General features: G+C 52.7%; 1 protein-coding gene across 1 annotated transcript in view; it reads left to right on the forward strand.

Annotated features, from left to right (window-relative positions):
* The first annotated feature begins 1789 nt into the window (after window positions 1-1789).
* Window positions 1790-25297, forward strand: part of fam20cb (FAM20C golgi associated secretory pathway kinase b) — a 31071-nt gene continuing 7563 nt past the window's right edge. Inside the window, exons 1-3 of the mRNA XM_076169672.1 lie at window positions 1790-3093; window positions 3248-3423; window positions 5878-5956. Coding sequence (XP_076025787.1) covers window positions 2585-3093; window positions 3248-3423; window positions 5878-5956 — 764 coding nt within the window. The 5' untranslated portion in view covers window positions 1790-2584. The remainder of the gene's footprint in view (window positions 3094-3247; window positions 3424-5877; window positions 5957-25297) is intronic.

Raw genomic sequence — 25297 nt, forward strand, 5'->3', positions numbered from 1 at the left:
GAGAGAGAGAGGGAGGGAGGGGAGGGGAGAGAGAGAGAGAGAGACGCAGCCCTCTTGAAAGGCTGAGCTACAGTCACACAGTCCAGCCTTGTGAGGAGCCATTGACCCATCGACTGCTGTGATCCATGTCTGACTGACATCAATACACATTCATCTGTGCTTGTTTCCCCCGGGCCGGTGGGCTACAGGCTACAGTGGCTGGCAGGAGATCTGGACGGGCAAACAAGCGTCACTTTGTCCTGCGCGCTCGCCGTATCCCTGACATCAAACACCGGCCCAGGCGATCTGATGAACCTTCTCCTTTGTTGTGAATTAGTCTCTGTTAAAAGGCCGCAAATGTCAACGGTCAGTCGGTCCTGGATGTAAACGGCAGAGAGAGAGAGAGAGAGAGAGAGAGGGGGGGGGGGGGGGAGGACAGACAACACAGACCTGCTCTTCTCTCTGCTCATAGATCCCGTATCTGCGCCCATTGTGAGTCACTGCATACGTGATGCGTCAGCCTGGGAATACACCACACACACACACACACACACACACACACACACACAGAGAGAGGGAGAGGCTGGGTTTAGAGTTTCAGATTAGCCATGGCTGCTGTTTTATTAATTTTGCCTCTGGATCAGATTCATTAACATTCACAACTAATGTTTTGTTCCAGCGGGTAAATTCCCCCGGGGGTGGAGAATCTGAAGCATCTCCACTTTTCTCTCTTATGAATCCTCCTCCTCCTCCTCCTCCTCTATGAGTACAACAGCCCCATGCTCTTCCTCTCTCTCTCTCTCTCTCTCTCTCTCTCTCTCCCTCTCCCTCTCAGCTCTTTTAATTATAAATTAATCTAGGGAGGTAATCATGGCCGGCCTGATGGGTTACTCATGCGTGTGTGTGTGTGTGTGTGTGTGTGCCGTCCTCCAGTATGCCTCCAGTTTATTACCTCGTCTCATCTGTCTATTTACAGCCAGTGGGAAGTTTGCATGCGGCCATAATGCTGCGCCAATTAGCCGTAAAGAGAAACATTAGTGCGCTGGCTGGATATTGGAGAGTGCTGCTGATGGGTTTTGTGGCAGGTGTGTGTGTGTGTGTGTGTGTGTGTGTGTGTGTGTGTGTGTGTGTGTGTGTGTGTGTGTGTGTGTGTGTGTGTGTGTGTGTGTGTGTGTGTGTGTGTGTGTGTGTATGTGTGTGTTTTCTAGGTAAAAGGCCAAGCAGAGAGTGTGCAGTGTGTTTATTTCCGTCCCTGGTGTTGAGACGACGTGAGCAGGACTCTTTTGTTCTGTGGGACCTTAGAAGAAGGAAGCCAGAGGCGCTCTGTGGTTTCCTTTCCTGCGGCCTTTAGGCGTTATTAAAGATGTGATGTGAGCTGAGTGGCAGCGCTGCAGGATGGAGCTGGATCCTCCCTCTGATGAGCTCTAATGTATCACACATAGATCCACTCTCTCTCAGGACATATTTCACTGGGATGCCAGCAGATGGATTTCAGAATAAATGGGTTTGGTGCTTCTGTGTGTGTGTGTGTGTGTGTCGGTGTGTGTGTGTGTGTGTCGGTGTGTGTGTGTCAGACTCTCCCTGGTCAGTGGAACGAGACGCCCTCTTCTTGCACAGTCGAGATGTGCAGGCAGGATTTATTCGAAGAAGAGGAATACAGAACAGACGCGCCTCTCTCTCTCTCTCTCTCTCTCTCTCTCTCGCTGTCTCCCTCTCTCTCTCTCCCTCTCTCTCTCTCAGCCAATCCACTGTCAGTGACGCTGCTCATAGGCTGGCTCTGGCTGTGTCAGTGGCGCTGCTCTGGCGCTGCTCTGGGCTTCATCATCATATTAACACACCCACCCAGACTCACGCACACACACACGCTCCGGTGGTGCGTCCTCCTCTGTCTCTCCCGGCGCTTCTCGGCCCTGCGGGGGGATCGTACCTCCTGCTACCCGCACCCTGTCCCTCCGGCTCTCCTCGGGTCATTAGTCGCGGCTCCGTGTGACGCCGCGTTCCGCCTCCTGGATCTCACTTCGTGTCGGCTACTTTTCCCGGGACTTCCCCCCGTCAGACGCGTTTAAATGTGAGCTCACCGGAGCGCCGCACTCCACCGCACGCTTCCCCCGGACTGAGCCACGCCAGCTGGTCCGCCGCATGATCCAGCCCGGGCGGCGAGACTTGACGCGCGTCCCCGGAACTCTCGGACGGGCGGAGCGGACGGGTCGATCCGGCGCTTCTTTGGGATCCTCCTGCACTTCCTGCGCTCCTCCGCGTCCCCTGCGCGGTGGTCGGTTATGCCGGCGGGGTGACGAGGATGTGGCGGATGCGTCTGAACCGACTCGACCTGTTTTACCTGCACGCTTGCGGGTGAATTTGCGCCTCATAAATCTCACCGGGACGTCAGCGCGAACAACGCAGGAGTCTGATGCCGCAAAACACCGAAGGCTGAACGCTGAATCCTTCACTCAAGACGGCCAGTGAAGATGGAAGCTACGTGTTTAACGTCTATCTCATTAGATTGGCTTCCAGTCTGATCAACATCATCAGCGATGTAGTCAGCTTGTTCCTCTGCGTGCTCATCATCTGCAGTAAATACTCACACCTGCTCAAACGAGAGACGATGAAGATGATCCTCCTGCGTAAATTCCGGGTCCTGATCCTGATGGTGTTTCTTATCGCGTGTTCCCTGCACATCATGATAGACTTGTTACCAAAGCTGGAGCGCCACGGAAACAGCGGCTGCTCCTGCTCGCACACGCCGAGCGAGGAGCCCCAGAGTTGGGGGAAGAAGCCGGGCTGGCCTAACAAACACACGCTGCGGATCCTCCAGGACTTCAGCAACGAGCCCAGCTCCAACGTGTCCTCGCATTCCCTGGAGAGGATCCCGGTCACGGGCGACAAGACGGACGCCTTCAAGCGGCTGGAGCATCAGCGCGGCGAGAGGAAGCGGCAGTTCATCCTGGACGCCTCAGCGGCCAAGAACATGCCGGCCAGGGGATCAAGGTTGTCGGCGCTCTACGACCATCCGTTATATAAAAGGTCCCCGCCGGCTCTGACGGACGAGGACACGCTGTTCAACGTCAACACGGACATCAGATTCGACCCCAAGGCTGCAGAGGATCATGAATGGTAAAGTGGCAGCTCTACCGAGCCACATGAGTGTGAACAAGTAGGATGAGATAGAATGTAATTTATGTAATGAGTTCAATCCCAATATCACACTAAAGTGGTTTATGGAATCCTCTTCCTCATCTTCTTCCTCTCTCTCCTCTTCTCCCCTCAGGACCGGCGAAGGCAACAAGGAGGAGTTCAGCCCCACAGGGGAGCTGACGGCCGAGTCCTACCCCAACTGGCTCCGCTTCCACATTGGGATTAACCGATACGAGCTCTACTCCAGACACAACCCTGTGATCGAGGCTCTGCTCAAGGACCTGGTGACGCAGAGGATCACCAGCGTGGGTGAGTGAGGGGGCCCGGGGGGCCGGGGGGGTCCACTGCTGGGTCCAGACGGAGGGTCTAAGTCTCATTTAGCTCTGAGGGCCGTCTGCAGCTGCCAGAGCACACACACACACACACACACACACACACCAGCGCCTCTAAACACAAATCAAAGCCACTTTTCTGCTGTTACGGCTGATTCTTGCTCATATTGATGGTCGGTGGCCTTGTGGTGCTCAGCAGCTAAAGGTCACGGCGCTCACATCGCTCTGTCAAGCAGCACATCACCGATGATACAACCATAAATAAACAAGCACCCAGGGAGCTGCTCTGTGTCCGATCAAGGACGCTCTGGACGGCTCACATGGCTGCTGATCAACACACACACACACACACATCTGCTCCCTTCCTGGATCAGACCCCCAGCCTCACTGTGTGTGTCATGCAGGAGGCAGAGTTCAATTTAAAGGGCCGATCGTTCCTCTCTAGGTGTTGGCTTGAACACCTGTAAGGGCTGTGAGACACTTTTACTGAATGTTACCAGGCTGCATTCTTCTCATGCACCCAGCGTGATAGAGAGGGAGAGAGAGAGGGAGAGAGAGAGGGAGAGGGAGCACATGGCCACGTCTCATTCTGATCCAAATGAAACTCTGTGGCTTTTATGTGACTGAGGCTCAGTAAAGCCTCTCTTTTTATAGAAAGCCACAGAGCGAGTCGCTACCTGACAGAGGCGCTTAGATCCGTGTCAGGGCACTTCTGAGGAATCTGACGCTGATGTTTTCCTTTTCTCCTTCTCCTCCGGATTGTCTTTCCCTCCTTGGCTCCGTCCGGTTCCCACATTCCAGGAGTGCTTTGTCGACTCAAGGTCGCTCGTCTCGCTTCCTCGCTGTAAAATGGGATTTTGCAGATTTCAGGTTTATCTGCCAGTGAAACCGTTAACTCGCCCCAGGCAAAGATTAAAGACAGATCTGGAGCTGCCATTAACCATTTAACACACTCTGCATCTCTGCCTACTGGCTGCTAACTGAAACACAATCTCTCCCTCTCTGGCTCTCTCTCTCTCTCTCTCTCTCTCTTCCCTCTTCTCCTCTTTCCCTCCCTTGCTTCCCCTGCTCTCAGCGTTCCCTCTCAGGCTGCTGGGTGGATAGAGGAAGCTGTTTTCAGAGCCTCTAGCCAGCTAAATACATGCTGGTCCAGTAATTACAGGGCTTTAACAGGCTCGGGGCAGAATACCAATGGAAGCCAGCAGAAGTTGGTTATTATCTCTACTTAAAGATAGGAGAGCCGGGCTTTATTATACACTCAAGCATTTTGGAGCAAGTGAAAGCAGCCGGAGACAGAAGGGGCGATGATAACTTATATTACAAATCATTGCAAAGAGTGGGGAACGTGCGCTCACAAGCAGCCGGCTCCACCTTCGTCTGTGTGTTCCCCACATGCAGCTGCGGCTCGTGCATGAGTTCACGTTAACTCTTTAAGAGTTAAGATTCTCTCCCAAAGCCTCCCAGCCTCCTGCAGGAGGAGCAGCAGCTGGGGTCAGACCCACATCGATCTGTTCACTTGTAATTTTTCCTCTGTAAACAATATGCTTGTCCCATATGTAAAAAGTAATGAGGGCATTGATTGAGCAGGCGGCGCTCTGGCAAAAGGCCACCAGAACACAGCCTCCGATCGATCAGGATTAGAATAACAGGCGGAGCGGCCGCGCTGCTGCTTCGGCACATTTCAGAGTGTTTGGCCCCGATAGTTGCCGCCAAACACTGAAGCCCACCAGAGTCCCCCGAGTGCCTTTAGAATACATTATCATGCACTAAAGGAGAGGAAACATGGAAGATGGAGGAGTAGAAGGATGAATAGAGACACAGACAGACGGCAGAGAGAGAGAGAGAGAGTGAGTGACCCTCCAGAGGATTGAGAGAGAGAGAGAGAGAGAGAGAGAGAGCCTGAGGAGCACTCGTCCTTCACCCCCCTTCAAACAAACACTGTGACATCTGCACTCAGTGTGTTTCCAGAGCACACACACACACACACAGTTTTCACGTCACTTCCCTGGCTCCATGTCTCTCAACATGTCAATCAAATCAACATCAGTCAATATTTTAATAGAGTGAAAAACTCTATAATCCCAATTTCTTCGTGTGTGTGTGTATGTGTGTGTGTGTGAAGGTGGTCTGGTACTTCCTGTTTGCATTCTGCTGAACGTGGCGTTTCTCAACAATCAATAATGAATGTATGTGATGTGTAATCTGTGTTCTGCTCCTCTGTGAGTTTATAAAAACGAAGGAATGCAAAAATAATCAGATTTCTTCACAAACTCCAGTGTTGCTGAGCAGCAGCTCGGCCTGGAGACTTTGATCAACCAAACCAACCAGAAACATGAACTTTATCCCTCCCTTTGTAACCTTATATCTGTCTCTCATCCTCGTTCCTCCTCTGTAGATTCTTAACTTCCTGTTTCCTGTTTCTCTCTCACAGCGATGAAGTCTGGAGGCACGCAGCTCAAACTCATCATGACCTTCCAGAACTACGGCCAGGCTCTGTTCAAGCCCATGAAGTGAGTCCCTCGTGTGCCGCAGTGTGTGTGTGTGTGTGTTAAACTGGCTCTCGCTCGCCCGTTCTCTCTCTCTGTCGTCTCTGGCGCCACATTGTACAGGATGTACAGCGCGGCGTCCACGTTTTAAAGAAAAAGTCAATCTGTTCTGTGCGGAGCTGAAAGTTTGAGCTCTGTTTCAGCCCTGCACCTTTCTCCCCTTCTCCCCCTTCCTCCACTTACTCCTCGCTCCCCCTCTCAACATCAATCTCATTTCCTCAATCTCCTCTCTGCCGATATCAAATTGCTTTCATTTCAGCACAACCTTGATGTTGGATTGAAGGCCGGCGTGGTTCTGCTGCGTCAGAGCCAAAGATGTCGCGCTGGCGTTTCACTTTTTCGGGGCTCTGAGGCGGCGCCGCACCACGGCGGCCGCGGCCTTCGGTCCCTGAACGCCGGCCGACCCTGCGACTCCCACGTCTCTGTTGATTTTTGATGGTGTCAAACCGCCGTGTCAGTTTAGCTTCACTGTCTGAGATGAGAGACTTCATGTTAGGACAAAGAGCTGCTGGAGAAATACTGCATTGTGGGTAAAGTTTAGTCAGAATGAGAGAAGGGATGGAAACAAACGAGGAAGGGATTGGAACAAGGAAAGAAAGAGAAGATGACAGTTTGTGAATGTACTTCCTGTAATGGAGGACAGTGAAGTGTCTCAAAGTGACGGCTTAACAATGAGAAGAGACGATGGAAACTACAGATGAGATAATAAGATAAAGAACCAGGATGTTCACCATCGGGTTGGACCTCAGATGACTGATTGTGTGTGTGTGTGTGTGTGTGTGTGTGTGTGTGTGTGTGTGTCTCTTTGTCACCGGTTGTCACCACGGTTGTTTAGAGTCAGATTAGACGAGGAGGATGATGATGATGAAGTGATGAAGGCGGGCGGCGGGGGAGGGGCAGATGATTGATGTGGTGATGGGCTTCCGTTCCTTCTGGCTTCCTCTTAATTGTATCTCTTGTCAATCAGCCGCTCACGGCTGCGGCGCTCCGATCAATCCTCAGCCGTATCTTCCTGGATGAGATCTCAGACATATTGATCGCCTGCTGTGCTTAACTGCCATCGCACCGTTATTCGTTACAGAGCGTTTTCACTCATATTACCCCCCAGGGCTTCAGCTGCCGCCGCCGTCTCTCAGGTGGAACTTCTTCTTCTTCTCCTCACGCAGGCGGTTTGCAGATTTGGCAATCATTCCTGCACCGTCAGACTGCCATTAAATCCCTCTCCTCTGGCTGCGGGTGCGGTCTAATTGCTGGGAGATTTGCGATGCAACCGTTAATCCTTTACATCTCCTGTCGCTCTGCCCGAGTCGTCTCCCGCCCGTCACTCTGTATAGAGTCGTGGACACTCCACCCTCTGAGCTGCTGCCTCACACACATACACACACACACACACACACACACACTCCTGACCTGAGCTTCTCTGTGCTCACCCTGTGTGACACCCTGGATCAGTCTACTCGCTGGAGGAAAAGGACCCGTCTGGTGATACGACAGAGCGTCTGATTAATTCACACTTCCTTTATCCGCTCTGTCATATAGAGGAGATAACACGCGCCCAGAGAAGTGCTCTCCTAATCCCTCCTCCAGTGCCGGATTTAAATGTCACCCCTCCTTTGTTATGGTGATTGTAATTTAATTGTGGGTTAATGGTTTCCTCACGCAGGCTGTTGTGTGTGTCTGGGCCCCGCGTGTCAGCGTGGAGAGCAGGGTTAAGCTGCTGGATGATAGGTAGCCAGGTTTACGTGGGAGGGGAGAAGCTGTTCAGACGGCGTAATTACCGCTTCAATCCCACAGCCAGGCGGGCCGGAATCATCCGGAGAGGAGAGACGGGAGAGAGTGAGAGAGTGAGACGAGGAGGAGGAAGAGGAAGGGGTTATCAGAAATTGCTGCCAAAAACACAAACTCCAGATCGCTTCAGTTGCTGTGTGTCGGTTTTGAACACACACACACACACTGAATAACAGAGTGTGTGTGTGTGTGTGTTCATTTGTACTGCATTCAAGGTCTTGACTCATTTGCAGCCATTCAGTCTCAGCACATTCTTGTCCACCCTGCTGAGCGTCTCTCTCTCTCTTTCACTCACACACACACAGACACACACACACACACACACACACACACACACACACACACACACACACACACACACACACACACACACACACACACACACACACACACACACACACACGTGCTGTGAGACTCTTCATCATGTTCCGGTTCCTCCACGTTTCCTCTCTAAAGCTCTCTGCTGTGTTTCCACTCCACGCATCAAAGACACAGAAGGACCAGAGATCAAAGGCTTCTTCTGCTCCGCTTCCTTCAACTCTGATGCAAATGCATGCTGGGCAATCAGGCGGGCGGTTGAAGGCAGGCAGGCGGGCGGGTGGGGGGGCCATTCAGTGTCTGGGTAACGATCACCTCCCCTGCCATCCATATCAGTAAGAACCTGCCCTCCCTGGCTCCCTGGCTCCCCTGCTCTCTCTTCATCTCCTCCTCTCTCTTATTCATCCTCAGCATCCTCATCCTCTGCTGCTCTCCCCTCTCTGCCTCTCTGTCTGTTGCTTCTTCTTCTTCCTCTCTCTTTGCTCATAAACTCGTTCACCTCCTCAGAGAGACGTCGCCGCGCTCAGCTGAAGGTTTTTGGTTCAAGGTTTCACAATGAATGAATCGGAGTGAATCATCAGCTCCTGAAGTGAGACAAACAAGTGAGCGCCTCGTCTCAGCCGTCCTCCCTCGCCGTCCGTAACAAAGCCGGATCTCTCTGTGGTCAGGACCCAGACGTGGAGTAAGCTGAGTCTGACTGAGCCTCCTGTCCCTGCAGGCCGGCTCGTTGGCCCATCTGACTTCAGACTGCAGGCTTTATGAGCTCAGGGTTTATGGGATCAAATCCCAGCTGAACTTCGGTTAAAGAGGCAGACAAAGCATCATCGCACGACGCCCCCGCCGCTCCTCAAACACCTGCGTCACTCTACCTGCAGCCGGGGTTGAGACATTAAGGGTTAAGCTTGTTCCCGGAGTCACATGCTGGAGCAGGAAGTACATGTTGTTTTTCTGTGAGGTGCTTCCTGGTTAGTCGGGTATTAAAGCCAAAACGCAGCGTTTCCTGTTCTGCACCTGGAGCACACACACACACCTCAGGGGATTTTAGCGCTGACACTCTGTTTGTTCGCCTGTCTTCACCATGGTCCCTCCGTCTCTTTGTCCTCTGTCTCTTTGTCCTCCTCTTGTTGTTGTTGTTGTTGTTGTGCAGACGTGCCTGTGATGTTTACAGCCACATTAGTCTTAAGACGCCTGTGAGACGATGATAGCAGCTGATGGATGAAGATGGAGGAGGGCGGAGGGACGGAGCAGTGATTGATATCCTGATGAGCTTCCGTTCCTCTGTGCTTCCTCTTAATTGTATCGCTTGTCAATCAGTCGCCTGATGGCTCAGTCACACAAATCAATCCCAGTATTCCTGCATGAGATGCCGGCTCCCTCCCTCCCTCCCTCCCTCCTCCCCCGGGCGATCTATATCTGTGCCCAGAGTCTGTGAGTAATGGTTGATTGACACATGGTGGGAGTGGAGGGGGGGGTACATACTGTCACCTCGTTTGTGTCAATAACGTATCGACAGTGACACAAATAACAGCCTGGAGGAGAGAAACGTCTGTGTTCAATCTGACATATCAGAGGAAGATAAGAGGCCACTCTGTATCATCAAGCTGCATCGGAGCAGGAGAGAGTGTGTGTGTGTGTGTGTGTGTGTGTGTGTGTGTGTGTGTGTGTGTGTGTAAGAGGAGGAGGGAGGAGGGCATGTCTCAACAAAACCCTTATTATCCTGCCGTGTACAGTCGCTGCCCCCGATTCGTCCCCACGCGAGGTGAAGACTCAACAGAGAGACCAACACAGGACAATCCTCCGTTTGTCCCCGCGTGCCGTCTCCCTCTGCCTCCTTCATCTCTCACACACATTTCGCAGTTGTTTATTTGTGTGTGTGTGTTTGTGTGTGTTTTCACAAGGTCTTCTGTGCCTGCATGCGCGGCGGCTTTGAGTGTGGGGAATAAAGCCGCTGAGCCTGAGGCTGACTCGTTCAGGCTGATGATGTTTGGAGAGAGAGAGAGAGAGAGAGAGAGAGGGAGGAGGGGAGGGCAGGGGAGGGGGGGGCGGCGTAAGACCACATCAGCCCTCTAACTGTTGGCCCACATACCTGGATGAAGCGCACACACGCGTGCACACACACACACACACACACACACAGCTGCAGTGAGCCGTGTCATTAAGTATTTTCTGCAGCAGGAATAATTGGCTCTGTACAGTCGGTACAGTAATTAAATCCTTGGCTGGCGGCTCCACAGAGCAGCACAGCAGAGGAGCCACTGAATGAATCTACATGCGTTCAGTCGTTCAGTCGTTCAGTCGTTCCCTGCTCTCTCTCTTAACACCGGCGTGCTCACTAAAGGTGGTATTAGCTCTAAGCAGTTGTTATGTGTGTTTTCACGTTGAGGCTTTTTTTCTTGGGAGGGATTATTCTCTTCACAGTGTTTGACTGAAGGCTGCAGGAGAACACAGGAAGTCTCTGATTCAAGCTGAGAGAAGGGGAGTCATGACATCATCAGCTGGAATCAGAGAGGGCTTGATAGATGATCCAAACTCATTAAAGGTTCATTAATGCTCCGATGGTTGAGATCATGTGAAATGAAAAAGCTGAATCTGAAGGAGAGGCAGGTGGAGGAAAAGGGGGCGGAGCTACTGTGGCCTTCTGAGGCACGGCTTGGTTCTGTTGGTTAAGAAACCGGTTGGATAAAGAATCTGAGCGTGCAGCCACAGTGAGGCTGTGCTCTGGCTGTGCTCTGGCTGTGCTCTGGCTGCTCTGCACGCTCAGCCCTTCCTGTCATAATTGCAGCACTGGGGTTTTTTACTCTTTGCACTGAAGCTGAAATTAAAATGTTGATTGCAGTGTTAGAGGATGAGGAGGAGAGGAGGAGAGGGGCGTGAACGGGCCAACACACAGGTTAGAGTGGACACACACACATGTACACACTCATACAGTAGCTGAGTGCTTTTTGGCTGCGGGGCTCAGTGATCTGACCTCCTTCCTCTCCTCCCATGCAGAGGCGCCTGCTCCTCTGGGTGCTCTACCACTTTAACCCCTCTGCTGCTTCTGCTTCTGTTCCTAATAAGGACGAATAGAAACAGGAAAGGTTCCCTCAGTGTGTGGACGCTTCTACAGTTCATCCTGACTGAACTCTCTGCTGGTGCAACGACCACTTTGTTCCACTTCCTGTAATCTGTTGGGACGCTCCAGTGATGAGTTCACGTCAGCAAACTCCAGATGGTGAAGCTCTGTCCAGAGTGTGTGTGTGTGTGTGTGTGTGTGTGTGTGCGATCCGCTCTGACCTGAGGAGGACGAGCTGAAACGGGAGCAGCCATTGATCGCACAAATGACTAAAATAAGCACAGTTGGGACAGCAGAGGCATAAGGGACGAGAACAAACACCCTGTCTGTGTGTGTGTGTGTGTGTGTGTGTGGGTGGAGTGTGTGTGGCTTTTAGTTTTAATAGGAGTAAAGTGGAGTATTAAAACGTCCCTTTGCTTGTTGACTCTGGATTTGGGTTTGATTGTGAGTGGTTTTGCCGTAGTGAGGCTGTTTTTGCCAAAGGGTGAAGTGTTTGTGCTCCACACACTCACAGAGAGAGAGAGAGAGAGAGAGAGAGGCTGAACTGTATCATTAAAGTCTCTGCTCTCACTCTCTACGGTGTCGCAACTCTTGAAACCTCGTCCAGTTGTTCCTCGCTCTCACGGGAGAGAGAATTCCATTTGACTCGGCCTCCTAAGTGAATTTTGTTCTGTGATTCAATCCCGTCCCATTATGCTGACGGTCTCTGTCGTACGCCCTCAGTATGAGCGGCACCGTAATGGACAATAAGCCTGCGCACACATGTATGCAGGAACATGTCATCAGCACTCAGTAACTGCAGATTATGCCTGGTCTAATCTCTGCTCTGCTGGGACGCTGCAGCCTCTGTAATAATCTCTTAATGTTCTTCTGCCGCCTGAACTCATCAGCTGTCATCATTTATGTAGAGCGTCCATGTCGGTTGGCTGCTGACGCTTGGCTGTGATGTGGTGGAGTGTGTGATGCCGCTCTGCATCAGCGTCACTGATCTGCACAAGGATCAGGGCTCAATTTGATGTTTGGTCCTGAACATCTGCACCTTCTACCGGAGTTTAGTCGAGGAATCACAACATCAGCCCCCTCCAGGCTCTCTGTGTGTGTGTGTGTGCAGGTGTGTGTGTGTGTGTCAGGCTTTCTGGCACGGCTGATTTAAAACGTGCGATCCAAACTCTCAAAGTACCTCACGCCGTCGTTGCCAAGGAGACAGGAAATGTGGTTGCGTAATAACCCTGGGACCTCCGCCCGTGTGTGTGTGTGTGTGTGTGTGTGTGTGTGTGTGTGTGTGTGTGTGTGTGTGTGTGTGTGTGTGTGTGTGTGTGTGTGTGTGTGTGTGTGTGTGTGTGTGTGTGTGTGTGTGTGTGTGTGTGTGTGTGTGTGTGTGTGTGTGTGTGTGTGTGTGTGTGCCAACTCTCTGCAGCGATACGGTCCCGGAGAATTCCACGCAGGCCTGGCTCACACCTTCAGGAGCGTGCGTATCTGCAGGATATCAGAGCGCCGCCCCCTCCAGGTGAACGTTATCAGCTCTAATGTTGTGCTGAGGGAACGATAGCGTTGCAGCCTGCATCCAATCTGCATATCAAAGCCTCGGCTAAATTCCTCTGCCATCTGTGTGTGTGTGTCTGTGTGTGTGTGTGTGTGTGTGCATACATTTCAAACGCTGCCATCTCTCCACAGGCTGATCTGGTTTCTGGACCGTCACAGTTGCGATCCATCCCATTAATAATCTCGTCTAAACTCCTGTGTTGTTTCTCAGATTAACTTTAATCACTCGGCAGTGAACGTTCCCAAAAACCCCACGCAGCCCCGTCTCTTTGGGAACGTGGGCTTTGGTGCCATCTGTCATCGTGTCATCTTGGCTCTGGAGGAGCCGTCGCCGCGGAGACGGGCCTCTGTCTTTGTGCGGACACGGCGGCACACACCTCGTTGTGACGGCGGTGCTTCGATGCTTCACGCTCGGCGCTCCGGTCCTCCAGATGAGGCACAGAGAGTCACGTGACTGGAGATGAGCCGCTTCTTCTTCTTCTTCTTCTCTGTGAACAAAGGCAGAGAGAGAGAGAGAGAGAGAGAGAGAGAGAGAGAGGAGGCTTCACGTGCAGCTGATTAGAAACACAAGCGTACGGAAAAGATCACGAGCTGGAGAACTTCCCAAGTGCAGCTTCCCGTAGTCGTCGTCACTTTTACAGCTTCATGTCTTTGGTTCCAAACCCAAATCGTGCTAACGCAGACATTCTGACATTCAGGCTCTTCTGTCTTTGATCACTTTGGTTGAGGTTTCTCATTCAGAAGCAGACCTGTTCTTGTAAACACAGTGGTATTGACTCGTATTGACTCATCTGCAGCTTGTTTACTACAGCAGATCTGCAGATTGTGGCAGATTTCCCTGGAATCGACTCAAATCCCACTCGGTGCCCTGTTACCTTTGCTTTGGACTCTTTTCTGCTCCGTGTGAAAGAATCTCTGAGGATGAGAATCAGTCTGAGGCCGTCATGTCGCCGTGGTTGAAGTGCATTTCCACTCCCCGGGGCCGGAGTGTCGCGGGGACGGGACGAGAGAAGACGCTGTGTGTGTGTGTGTGTGAAGTGTTGGCACCTTCCTCAGTTTCCCGCTCCAGGTTCTGTTAATCCTCCAGACTGCCAGCAAACAGTTTGAGCCAAATGAGCCAAATGCAAATTGTTCCGAGAGTTCAGCAAGTAGCCTGAAGAGCAGGAAGCTCTGTGGGACGCTCCAGAGGAGACGTCGCTCTGCGCTCCGTCTCTGTCCTCTCTCCCTCGTCTCCTCGTCTCTCACCTCCGCTCGCCATGAAAGGCTCCTCGTCCCGCCGGCAGAAGTGGATCCCTTCTTTACGAGCTGCACTTAGAGTCGGGCAGAAACACCTCGGGGGATCATTAGAGCGTAATGAAGCAGGAGGTAAAATACCGACTTCGCCCGTCGCTCGCCCGACATTCCTGATTGTCAGCTTTAATTACAGCGCCGGCGAGTCTTCAGGGCCTCACGTCTCTTTTCCCCCCGCCTTTATCTCCTTCACCTTCCCCTTTTCCCTCTCAGCAGATGGACACTTGGCCTAATGAGGCCTCTGCTTCCTCCCCTCAGCCGTCCTCTGAGGGAGGCGTTCAGGCGACGAGGCCACGCTGTGATGTGTAATTAGGAAGCGACACAACTGCAACTCAGGTCGGCCACGCCGGCGACGGCGGGGGAGGAGGTGGAGTGAAGGAGCGACGGGCGACGTGGAAAGTCTCAACTCTGCTTTCTGTCTGGTTTCCTTCGGAGGGAGGAGAGGAGGCCGGGTAGTCAAAACAAAGATGAGGCGATGACACCGACGCCTCCCAGCCTCCGTGTCTCAACATGCGGCGGCACGTGGAGATTACAGTACGCACGCACGCCGCCGCCGCCGCCACCACCGGGCTCTCAAATGACGCTGAGTCGTCTCGGGAATGAGTCTAAATGAAATGGAGTGACAGCGTGTAATTAGGCTCAGCTGCGACGTGTAGCGATGCAGTCAGGCTGAGCCACAGTCAGGCTGAGCCACAGTCAGGCCGAGCCACAGTCAGGCCGAGCCACGGTCAGGCCGAGCCACAGTCAGGCCGAGCCACAGTCAGGCCGAGACACAGTCAGGCCGAGACACAGTCAGGCTGAGCCGGCCACCGCTTCTGTTTGATCGCGTTCACCTTGAAGGTCAAAGACGCGCCATCAGGATGACATCATCCGTGCTCGCTTTTTTCGATGTAGAGAAGTTTCCTCCTGCTGTGTTTCCTCTCAGGCTTGCATCATCCAGCGGTTTGATCTGGAGAGTTTTGCGTTTCTGAGGGTCAGAGCCGTCGTGCAGGATGGAAAGGTTGTGAAATAAAAGTTGGTGTGTGTGTGTGTGTGTGTGTGTAATAGCTTCTTCAACCTTCCGTCTCACTCTGAGGAGGAGACGACTGGACTGCTGGAGATGTTCCGTCGCTCCACTCCTGCAGATTATTAATGTCAGTGGATAAAGACGGATAAAGAAAAGAGCATATGGTCGCTAAGGGATTATGATTTGTTGTTATGGGGGGGGGGGGGGGAGGAAGAGGGCGAGAGAATTGACTCGAGCATTGTGAGGAGAAAGCTGCTTGGTGAAATTGCTTGGATTAGTGTGAGCGAGCGAGAGAGAGAGAGAGAGAGTGTGTGAGTGTGTGAGAGAGAGCGTGTGTGTGAGTGTGTGAGTGGTTCCATGCCGCTGTGTTCAGAGTCCAGCTCCACGCTTCCATGTTGTGTTTGTTTCCAGCTCTTATTCAAATATGAGCTTTGGAGTCTCTGAGTTCACATCCAGGCACAGATGAGTTTGTGAGGGGGCGTGGCCTGCTCATCATCCAGAGGAGGGATGATGTCGCTTAAAGTGTGTGTGTGTGTGTGTGTGTGTGTGTGTGTGGCTCTCACATCTGTCACACTGCATGCTGGGACATTAAAGGCAGCGTCTCTGCGCTCTCACAGTGGCGCTCCTGTGTAGTCGTGGTTAAGTGCAGCTCACTCAGAGAAACAGAAACTTTCCTACGTTTATCATCGGGAGAAGGAGGAGGAGGAGGAGGAGGAGGGAGGAGTCCCCACTCTGTCCCCACTCTGTCTCTCTTTGATCGTCCTCTTCTCGTGGTGAGGAGACGTTTTCCCTCCACAGATCACTCTCTCTCTCTCTCTCTTTAGGACGTAAACACTCTCAGGCTGCTTCAGTGTTTATTGCCGTACGATCCTCTGCCCTCCATCGCCTCGCTGCTCTTATCTCTCTCCTCCTCCTGTCTCCTCTCCTTTCTGTTCTCACTTCACTCCCTCATTCGCCTCCCCGCCCTCTCCAGGCTGCCATCGCTCCCTTCCTCCTCTCCTCCTCTCCTCCTCTCCTCCTCTCCCGACACAACCCGACGCGACGCGAGTGACTCTGGAAAATCTGACTCCGACTCCCCCGTTTTTGTTTCTTCCTCGTCTATCGCCGCCCGGCTCCCAGACGCTCTGCTCTCCTTCCTGTCGTGTTGTGTGAAGTCATAGCGGCGCTGGCTGCTTCCTCTGAGGTCAAATGAACAGAGCAGCTGACTCACGCTGCTCCTGATCACATCCCCCTGCCTGTACATCAACCCCTCTGTCTCCTTCCTCCTCTCTGTCTGTGCTGGTTATGTCCCCCCTCCCTCCCTCCCTCCCTCCCTCCCTCCCCTCCTCCCCCCTGCTGTGTCAGTCCCGTGGCTCCAGGGTTCCCCTCTGTGTATTTATAAGTGTATTTATAGGTTCAGAGCCCTGTTTTCTATCTGCTTATCAACAGCCGCCGTGTTCTCCACCCACCAATTTAACAAACGCAGCCCAGAGATCTCAGACTGCCTCACAGGCCGGCCTGCTCTCTGGAGGCTCATGGAGACCTTCATCCCTTCATCCCTCCATCCCTCCATCCCTCCATCCCTCCATCCCTTCATCCCTGTCCTCCCTCTCACTCGCTGCCCTCACACACCTGATTGGGCTTTCATTCCACCACCCACTTCACTCTCTCTCTCTCTCTCTCTCTCTCTCTCTCTCTCTCTCTCTCTCTCTCTCTCTCTCTCTCTCTCTCTCTCTCTCCCTCACTCTCTCTCACACTGTTGAGCGTGTTTTCGTCGTCTCTGTGTCGTAGCTGTTTGGCGTTGATGTGCGAGCTGTGATGCACGGCGGCGTCCCGGGCCGGGCGTGTCGCCAGATCCCACCAGCGTGCGATTCGAGAGGATGTCGGTGTTTCTCTGCTTTTGCGATCCCAAGTGTGTGTGTATGGAGAGCGTCTGTGTGTGTGTGTGTGTGTGTGTGTGTGTGGAGAGCGTACGTGTGTGTGTGTGTGTGTGTGTGTGTATGTGTGTGTGTGTGTGTGTGTGTGTGTGTGGAGAGCGTACGTGTGTGTGTGTGTGTGTGTGTGTGTGGAGAGCGTACGTGTGTGTGTGTGTGTGTGTGGAGAGCGTACGTGTAGAGTCCTGACACGGTGGCACCGCCTCGCCTCCTCAGTCCAAACTGTATAATTAGCACAAACGTCTCTGCAATAAATTCCCACCCAGACATGAAAGAATCCGGGGAGGGAACGCAGCTAATTACTCAGAGAGTTTACAGGCTGAGTCTGAGTGAGGGCAAACTACAGCCAGGGCTGAGAGAGTGAGAGTCACAAGTTGAGACAGAGTGAGAAGAAACTGGAGGAACCACAGGATGAAGAAACAGGCAGGGAGTTTAGAGCGTGAGTCAGAGGGAGAGAGAGGGGGAGAGGAGGAGAGAGAGAGAGGAGAAGAGAGAGAGGGGAGGTCATGGTGGGAGGTAGATGGCTGAAGTGCTGCCTGCTGATTGATCTCTTCAGCAGGGTGTAATGGCAGCAGCGTGCTCACAGATGTGTGAGCGGTCTCTATCTGCTGGCTCCGCCCTGACTGAGGTGAGACACACAGGTGAAGAGGAGGAGAAGTCTTTTGTCCCGACCAAATGGACAGAAGGCCTCCGTGTCCCCGACGTCTCATTCACTCACTGGAGCTGATGTCTCACCCAACAAGGTGGCTTTCAGAGAAGAAGAGAAGAAGAGCAAACTGCTGCAGACGCACATTTACCAACGCCTCATCAAGGGGTGCAGAGCCGACGCCCCTTTGTCTTCACAAGGGAGAGAGCCGGAGTCTGGAACACTGGGATCAGAACACAGAAAGCCCATCTAGGATCAGGATTCATTCAGATCCAGATCCGACCCTGTAGAGTTTGATGTGTGTGATGTGGGACCCGTGCCGACGCTTCATCATACGTGTGCTCACTCCGCTCGGCTGCATCAAACACATCTGATGTCACTTTTCCACTGATTACAACAACCGCTGCTTTGTCTTTAAGTTCTTAACAAATCTCCGCTCTCGCCCATCAGCGTCGTCTTGCCGATTTTCCTCCTCCGAGTCCAAAGCCACAGGAAGCGAGGAAAATCCATTAGCTGCCCCTCCTCCTCCTCCTCCCCCTACCTCTCCACCTCCTGCTCTCTGTGCTGGAGCCCGGTGGAGGCGGCGTGCGTGCGTGTGTGCGTGCTGCCCTGTGGGCCGCCGTGACACGGGCACAGGAAATGGCGAAGCATTAATGGCGGCTTTGATTACTGTCCTGTCACTAATGTAGCACACATGAAAGACAAGACGACCGCTGCCCCAATCAAAGGCAATCTGATGGCATCTACATTTAGCCGGGCCGTACTTACCGCGCCATTTGGAACACACACACACACACACACACACACACACTCTGGGGGGTGTATCCATCCAAAGGGGTCATGAAGGGGTTTGTGATTACCGGCTAAGGAAACAGGATCCGCTCTCTCCTCTTCCTTTGTGCTGGCGCTGAGAAAAGCCTCCGCCACTTTACGCTTGAGCTGCGGCGACGGCGGCAAACGAGACGCAAAGTGAGCGACTTCATCAGAACTTAATCAGAACGTAATCAGAACACATTCAGCGTAGAGGTGAATTAGCAGACGGGTTCATTCAGTCCCACTGCCAGCGTGACGATGCTTGGAAACGCTGGTATCCCTTCACTCTACTCCCCCGGGAGCCGTGATGAAATGTATTATCGCCGTGGAAATGGAGAGGAAATGTTATTACGGTGGTGCAGGTCACAATAACCCGACTGACACATCCATCACACACTTGTTTTTATGGACAAACAGGCGTTTGGTTGTTCGTTTGTGCGTTTGTGGTCCAATCTGAGGCTCTGCGTCTCTCTGAGCGGGGTTGGGGGGCTTGTTGGACCCTGCTGGACTCTGCTGGACTCTGTTTGGCTCTGCTTGACCCTGATGGGTTCCAGTCCCTCAGCGTAGGAAAGAACCCAGACTTTGTTCTGATGCTGAGTATAAATGTAAACAGTATAAAAGTATTTTTACTGTAATGTTAGCTTGATGCTTCACACGCCTGCTAAGGACGAGCACACACACACACACACACGCACACACACACACACACATGCTGACACACACTTCATCACCATGAATCATCCCTGCGTCCTCAGTGAATACGTACACGTGTGTGTGTGTGTGTGTGTGTGTGTGTGTGTGTGTGTGTGTGTGTGTGTGTGTGTGTGTGTATCTATGGGTGTGTCTCTCTGGGGAAGATTAATATGTCCTGTGGTTTTCTCGGTGTGTGTGTGTTTGTGTGTGTGTGCTGTTAAGATGCGTCACACTAGTGTAATGTGGAATGAGCAGATTGGAACGTTGATATTCTAATTCGGTCATCATCGCTCGTCTCCGCCACCAAACGCTGTGTCACACCCTGCTTGATGTGAAAGTGTGTGTGTGTGTGTGTGTGTGTGTGTGTTTGCCATTCATGAGAGAGAAGTGAAGCTGCAGCGAGCAGGGAAGGGGGGGGGGGGGGGTAAATGATGAGACGCACCAGAGCTCCCACTGTCCCATCATGCCTGGCAGCACCCTGGCGTCCTCTCCCGTGTGTGTTGGTTGTGGTCGGGCGGCGAAGCGAGCGAGTGGACGTGCGTCACGCTCTCTGGGTGTGAAAGGACGAAGCGGAGGAGGGGACAGACGCTGATAATTATCCGTTAATTGCCGTTGGGCCTGAGTTTCTCTCCAGAGCGTCTCCGGCTCCCTGCACGCTGAGATCCATCCCTCCGCCTCAGCACGGCGTTCCTGGAGGATTGGGATCTCACAGCCAGGATGGAAGCAGCAGAGGGAGGATCTGCTCTCATGGTCACGCCCCTGCAGACCTTCCTCTCTCCCTGTGGGGTTTGCGTGTTCTCCCCCCGTGTGTCCGTGTCAGACATGACTCCGTGGCCCTGGACATGGAGCACACGCCCCCCCACAGATCAACCAGCTGCCACCTGAGCCTGAGGGCTTCAGCGAGCTCCGGCCCTGCATGTCACATTACAGTTCAAAAGAGCCCTGAGGCAGCAGTGCATTCAATACTGTATTGTCTGTAGCACACGTTGACCTTTGACCCCTCTGCCAGGCCGCTTGCATGCAGACCGTAGCGCAAGTTTTCTTAACCCCACCTGAACGACCGGGCGCTCACACGGATCAGCTGCTCAATTCCCATTACACTGCAGAGATTGCAACACTGTCACAAAGGGCTACACACACACACACACACACACACACACACACACACACACACACACACACACACACACAGGGGCAGGGTATTGTCGACGCAAGGAGAATACAGAGAGGATGCATCAATCTTGTCATCAGAAATCAGCATGCTTGTTTGTCTGTGTGTGTGTGTGCGTGTGTGTGTGTGTTGTTGTGCGTGGATGGCTTGGAGTGTGTGTGTGTGTGTGTGTGTGTGTGTGTGTGTGTGTGTGTGTGTGTGTGTGTGTTTAGAAATGAGATTCACCTTCTGCTCCGGGCGAGGTTTTACTGGACTGTGGGTCGATAGATCAATGCAGAGTGGAACACACACTCAGCACAGCCAGAATAGCTCTGCAAAGGCCAGAGCCATCAGTCTGCGCCCGCCGTCCCCTCGCCGCCCACCCGAGGGCCGAGCCCCGCCGCTACGGGTCCAGTCGCATACGCCGCAATCATGCACGTGGGTAATTGAAGGCGATGATGTGAAGGTGCTGATGGTTGAGGCAGTGAGGTTGTCGCGTTCGGGCGAGCAGAGGGTCGGCGATGTCGTGTAGCGTGTGTGTTCTGGAGTTTTGGAGTCTTGTTGCCGACTGGAACATCAAAGGGCGGCGGCGGCGGCGGCGGCGGCTCCTGATTCGTGTTTTGCCCTGAAGGCTTCAGTCCAGAGGTTCAGACGCTCTTTATCACGGGAATACGGCGAAGGAAAACGTGATTTTCTCCCTCGAGCCCTGTGAAGAAGATTCAGCAAGGAAAGCTGCAGCCACCATGTAGATCACAAAGTAACACACACACCGGTGCACGAGGCTGTAGCGTGTAGGGTCATGTGGTAACGTGGTCAGCACACGCCTGCACGCCGCACACGCCTGCACGCCGCACACGCTGCTGGAGCCTCGTTGATGCCACGCGTTTCAAATCTGAGCAAACGGAAAAGATTAAGGATCGTCTTTTATGGCCGCACATGAAATTCATCATCTCTCTCACACACACACACACACACACGTGTAATCCACCTCCTGTGCTTTAGAGATGCAGATTAGCAGGCTGCTCTCTCTCTCTCTCTCTCTCTCTCTCTCTCTCTCTCGCCTGCTCTCACGCTCGCTCGCTCTCACGCTGGAATTCAATGAGGCGTGTTTGCATTAAGAGATTCTGTTAAATCTTCCTCGTGTTCTTTGTGCCGCCGTGTTTCATTTCGTTCCTTCGCCTCTTGGAAAATGGGATTTCCTTCTTTGTGGAAAATTTGGAAATGTTTGATCCGTCAGGCGGGGAATTTTTCTATTAAATTTCTATCTGTCGCTCTGTGCCAACGTCTTCATCCCTCCGCTGAAGGCTTCCTGTGTCGTCATGACTACCCCCCCCCCCCCTTAATCCATCATCCCATATTGCTTCCATCTCCCGCTCCAGCTCGAGGTAGACGCGGTGGCACGAGGCGTTCTGCCACGCTTAATTGCGTTGAAGATCCATTTTTAATGAAAAGCTGTTTAATTAACTTCACTCACGACTTCCTGACGGCTTTGATGCTTCTATAAAGCAAACAAGGAGCGATTGGTTACTTCCTCCAAAACACTCCTGGAAGAGAGAGAGGGAGAGAGAGGGAGAGAGAGAGAGAGAGAGGCAGAGGCGTTTGTGTTGTTGTGGAGGAAGAAAGAGTAGCAGACAGGAAGCTGGAGGTGCAGGGATGAGAGGATGAGGAGGAGGAGGAGGAGGAGGAGGAGGCTCCCTGGGCTGATAAGACTGTCAGAGGCTGAGCCGTATATCTGTCCCACATTATGTGAGGATGATGTCTTCATCTTCATCTTTACGGCCTGTTTATCTGCCTGGGATATTTACACCCTGACACTGGGAGAGGAAGAGCAGGAGGAGGAGGAGGAGGAGGCTGCAGCATTAAAGGATCGGGCCAATGTTATGGAGCGGCGCCGTGAGGAAGTGTTAAGCTGTGAAGATGTGTGTGTGTGTGTGTGTGTGTGTGTGTGTACTTCTTGGCATGCATGAGTGTGTTTCTCTCTGTAGGCGTTTCTGCAGAGTGACGATGCAGATCCTGATCGTGTGCCAGCCGGGCTCTCCGGGAATCCTTGCCAACCTCTTTGTTTTCTTCTTCTGTGGTGTGAAGCTGCTTTGTTTACACTCGCTGATTCCTCACACGTCTTTCATTTCATTTAAATAGTAAATATGACGGATTATATACTGTCAGCACTTTGCCTCGCACACACACACACACACACACACACACACACACACACACACACACACAAACCTGCACATGTCATCTTATCTCCTTTTTTATATTGTTGTTTTTCTCACTCCCACACTCCAAATGTTGTATATTTCTCTAACACACAGACACACACACACACACACACACACACACACACACACACTCCTCACCTGCTCCTTCTCCATTTATCAGAGGTGTGTGTGTGGAAAGGTCAGCCTTCACCCACGCTCTGCTCCAGATAAAACAAGGCTCCGCCCCCTCGCCGCCTCGCCTCTCCTCCCCTGCAGCTCCCATGATGCTTTTCTCTCTCTGACCCTTGGATGGTGATTCAGTCTCTCAGCCTCTCATGCGTGTCGAGCTCACCTGCCGCTCGCAGCTCAACGTCCCCCTCTGGAGGCTTAACACAAACAGGAAAGCCAGTTAGTCGCCTCCCCTCGCCGCGTGTGTGTGTGTGTGTGTGTGTGTGTGTGTGTGTGTGTGTGTGTGTGTATGCGTGCACACCCGGGGCTGTGACGGATGGTGTGTGACAGGTGTGTGCAGTCAGCCCTTTGCTGGGACCCTGGGGGGGGCTGGCCGATGTCCTTGTCCTCTCATATTTGACATCATATCTTTGTGCCTGGCTGCCTCCTCCTCTTCTATACGTTCCTACGCTGATCGATCGCCACTTTGACTTTGAAACTCCATCAAATCCCCTCTGTGGTGCATCCACATAGGCGCTGCCATGGCGACGCTGGTTGACACATGAGGTTTTCCCTTCAAAGTCACAAACAAACGCAGCTCTGATGGTTCCTCACGTTCCGTCAGGTTTATGTTGGAGTCTTGATGAACAAACAGAGACACATCCAGGAGATCACATGGCTGCTTCACATCTCAGCATGATGTAACTGCAACATGCCAGAGTTACGCAACACCACAGCGTGATGCAGAGCTCTGTTTGGATTCCAGAGCGTCCATGTGACGGGATGTTGCTCTGACTGAAGGATTAGAGGAGTTTGTTTTTAATTTGCAGCTTTAACTTGATGTCAAAAACAGGACAAAAGGAAATGCCTCCCCCCTCCCTCTCCCTCTCCCTCCCTCTCCCTCTCTCTCTCCCCCTCTCCCTCCCTCCGTCTCAGAGGTCAGGCATGTTGTGAATGCGCAGGTACATTTTTCCAGATGCACCTCTATCTGCTCACACTGCTGCTGGACCTCCGCTGCCCCTCCGGCTGCCCGGGGCCCCATGGAGACGTGGAGGCAGAGAGAGAGCCAAGAAGCTGTCTGAGTGCCCGGTGTAAACTCTCTGTTTACGTCAGGGCGGCGGCGGCGGCGGCGGCGGCGGCGTCCACGCTCGGCCCGATCCGTCTCACCTGCTGCCGATAAAGAATCTGACACCAGAACTTTATCAGAACCCTAAGAAGAAATGTGTCCTCCTCCTCCTCCTCCTCCTCCTCCTCCTCCAGGCAGGAGAGCTGCAGCTTCTACTTATCATTCAGCATAAACCTGCGCTGGATTTGTAAATATTGTAAAGGTTAAACTCAGCCAGGCGGCCCAAAGTGGAAATAGACTTGTAGCTCTTGAGCAACGCACGGCCGGGGTTTGTTTTCCTCTGAGCTCGGCGCTGAACTCAAACATTTACAGAGCCGCCAACCGAGACTTCACTATGCGGCTGTGTGTGTGTGTGTGTGTGTGTGTGTGTGTGTGTGTGTGTGTGTGTGTGTGTGTGTGTGTGTGTGTGTGTGTGTGTGTGTGTGTGTGTGTGTGTGTGTATGTGTGTGTGTTTGCTTGATCAGCACACACACACAGATTTGCCCAAACACAGGTGCAGCTGCCCGGTCGTCTCCATATGAACGCAAAGAAGCGACTGTAAAGATCTCACATGTGCACATTTGACTGAAACATGAGGAAGACACACGAGGAAGACATCGCTGCCCGATCGTTGCCGTAGTGATTGTCCTTAAGCTGCAGCAGAGGGGCAGGAGTGTATCGATCATTAGCCGCTGCGTTTTTGTTCAATGGAGGTCTGACGCAGGTTGAGAGAGAATGTGTGTGTGTGTGTGTGTGTGTGTGCGTGTGCGCGTGCGTGCGTGCATCATCTGAGAAGAAGCCATCTCCAGGAACGATGCATTCAGGTTCTATCGGGACCTTTTGCTCCGCATCGTTTGTAAGCGAACAATGGTTGGTATCTGGTTCTTTAAAGTCGACCTGCTGAAGTCATGGAGTTCTATCCCCCCCCCCCCCCCCCTGCTGTGAGACATGTACTGTAATCTGTCGTCCTCTCTGTTGGCGCTTGTCTGGGCGGGCTTTGTCTCGCTCCGTCTCTATTCTCCTCTCTCCTTCCTATTCACCCGGCCCTCCTTTCAGCCGGCTGCTCTCCCAGTCAATGGAGGGAGTCGTGCCACGCTCTAAATAACTTTATTGACATTTGAATTGGATGTGGATCACAGTAATTATCCAGACTTCCTGTTTCCCGGCCTGGCACTTCGCTGACAGGAACGCAACCGGGGCAAGAAGAAGCATCTCAAGCAGCGAGCGAGAGAAATCCATTCAAATCCAAAAGCGTGTGTGTGTGTGTGTGTGTGTGTGTGTGTGTGTGTGTCATATTCCCACACAGAGCCTGGGCTGGGCGAGTGTGTGAGCAGCTCCTGTGCTAGTTTGGCCTATAGACACAGACATGTAGAGGGAGTGTGTGAAGTATGCGTGTGGATTTCTTTAAGGCTGTTTACTGGCACTTATCCCTCAAGAAATCTCCATGGCGACGCTGCTGCACAGTGGGGATGAGCAGGAGTTCATCTTCACGCCTGCAGAGGCCTGAAGAGACGAGCATTAGACCTCTGTAGTTTCATTTGAAGTTGTTGTAACTTTATAAACTCCTGTTTCCTACTTTGCAATGTCAGTTTGTTTACGGTTGCTATGGCGAAACCC

Source organism: Genypterus blacodes, unplaced genomic scaffold (genome assembly GCF_046128005.1).
Source record: "Genypterus blacodes isolate CSIRO-AG114 ecotype Tasmania unplaced genomic scaffold, CSIRO-AGI_Gbla_v1 ptg000209l_1, whole genome shotgun sequence".
In the NCBI taxonomy this organism is placed as follows: Eukaryota; Metazoa; Chordata; class Actinopteri; order Ophidiiformes; family Ophidiidae; genus Genypterus; species Genypterus blacodes.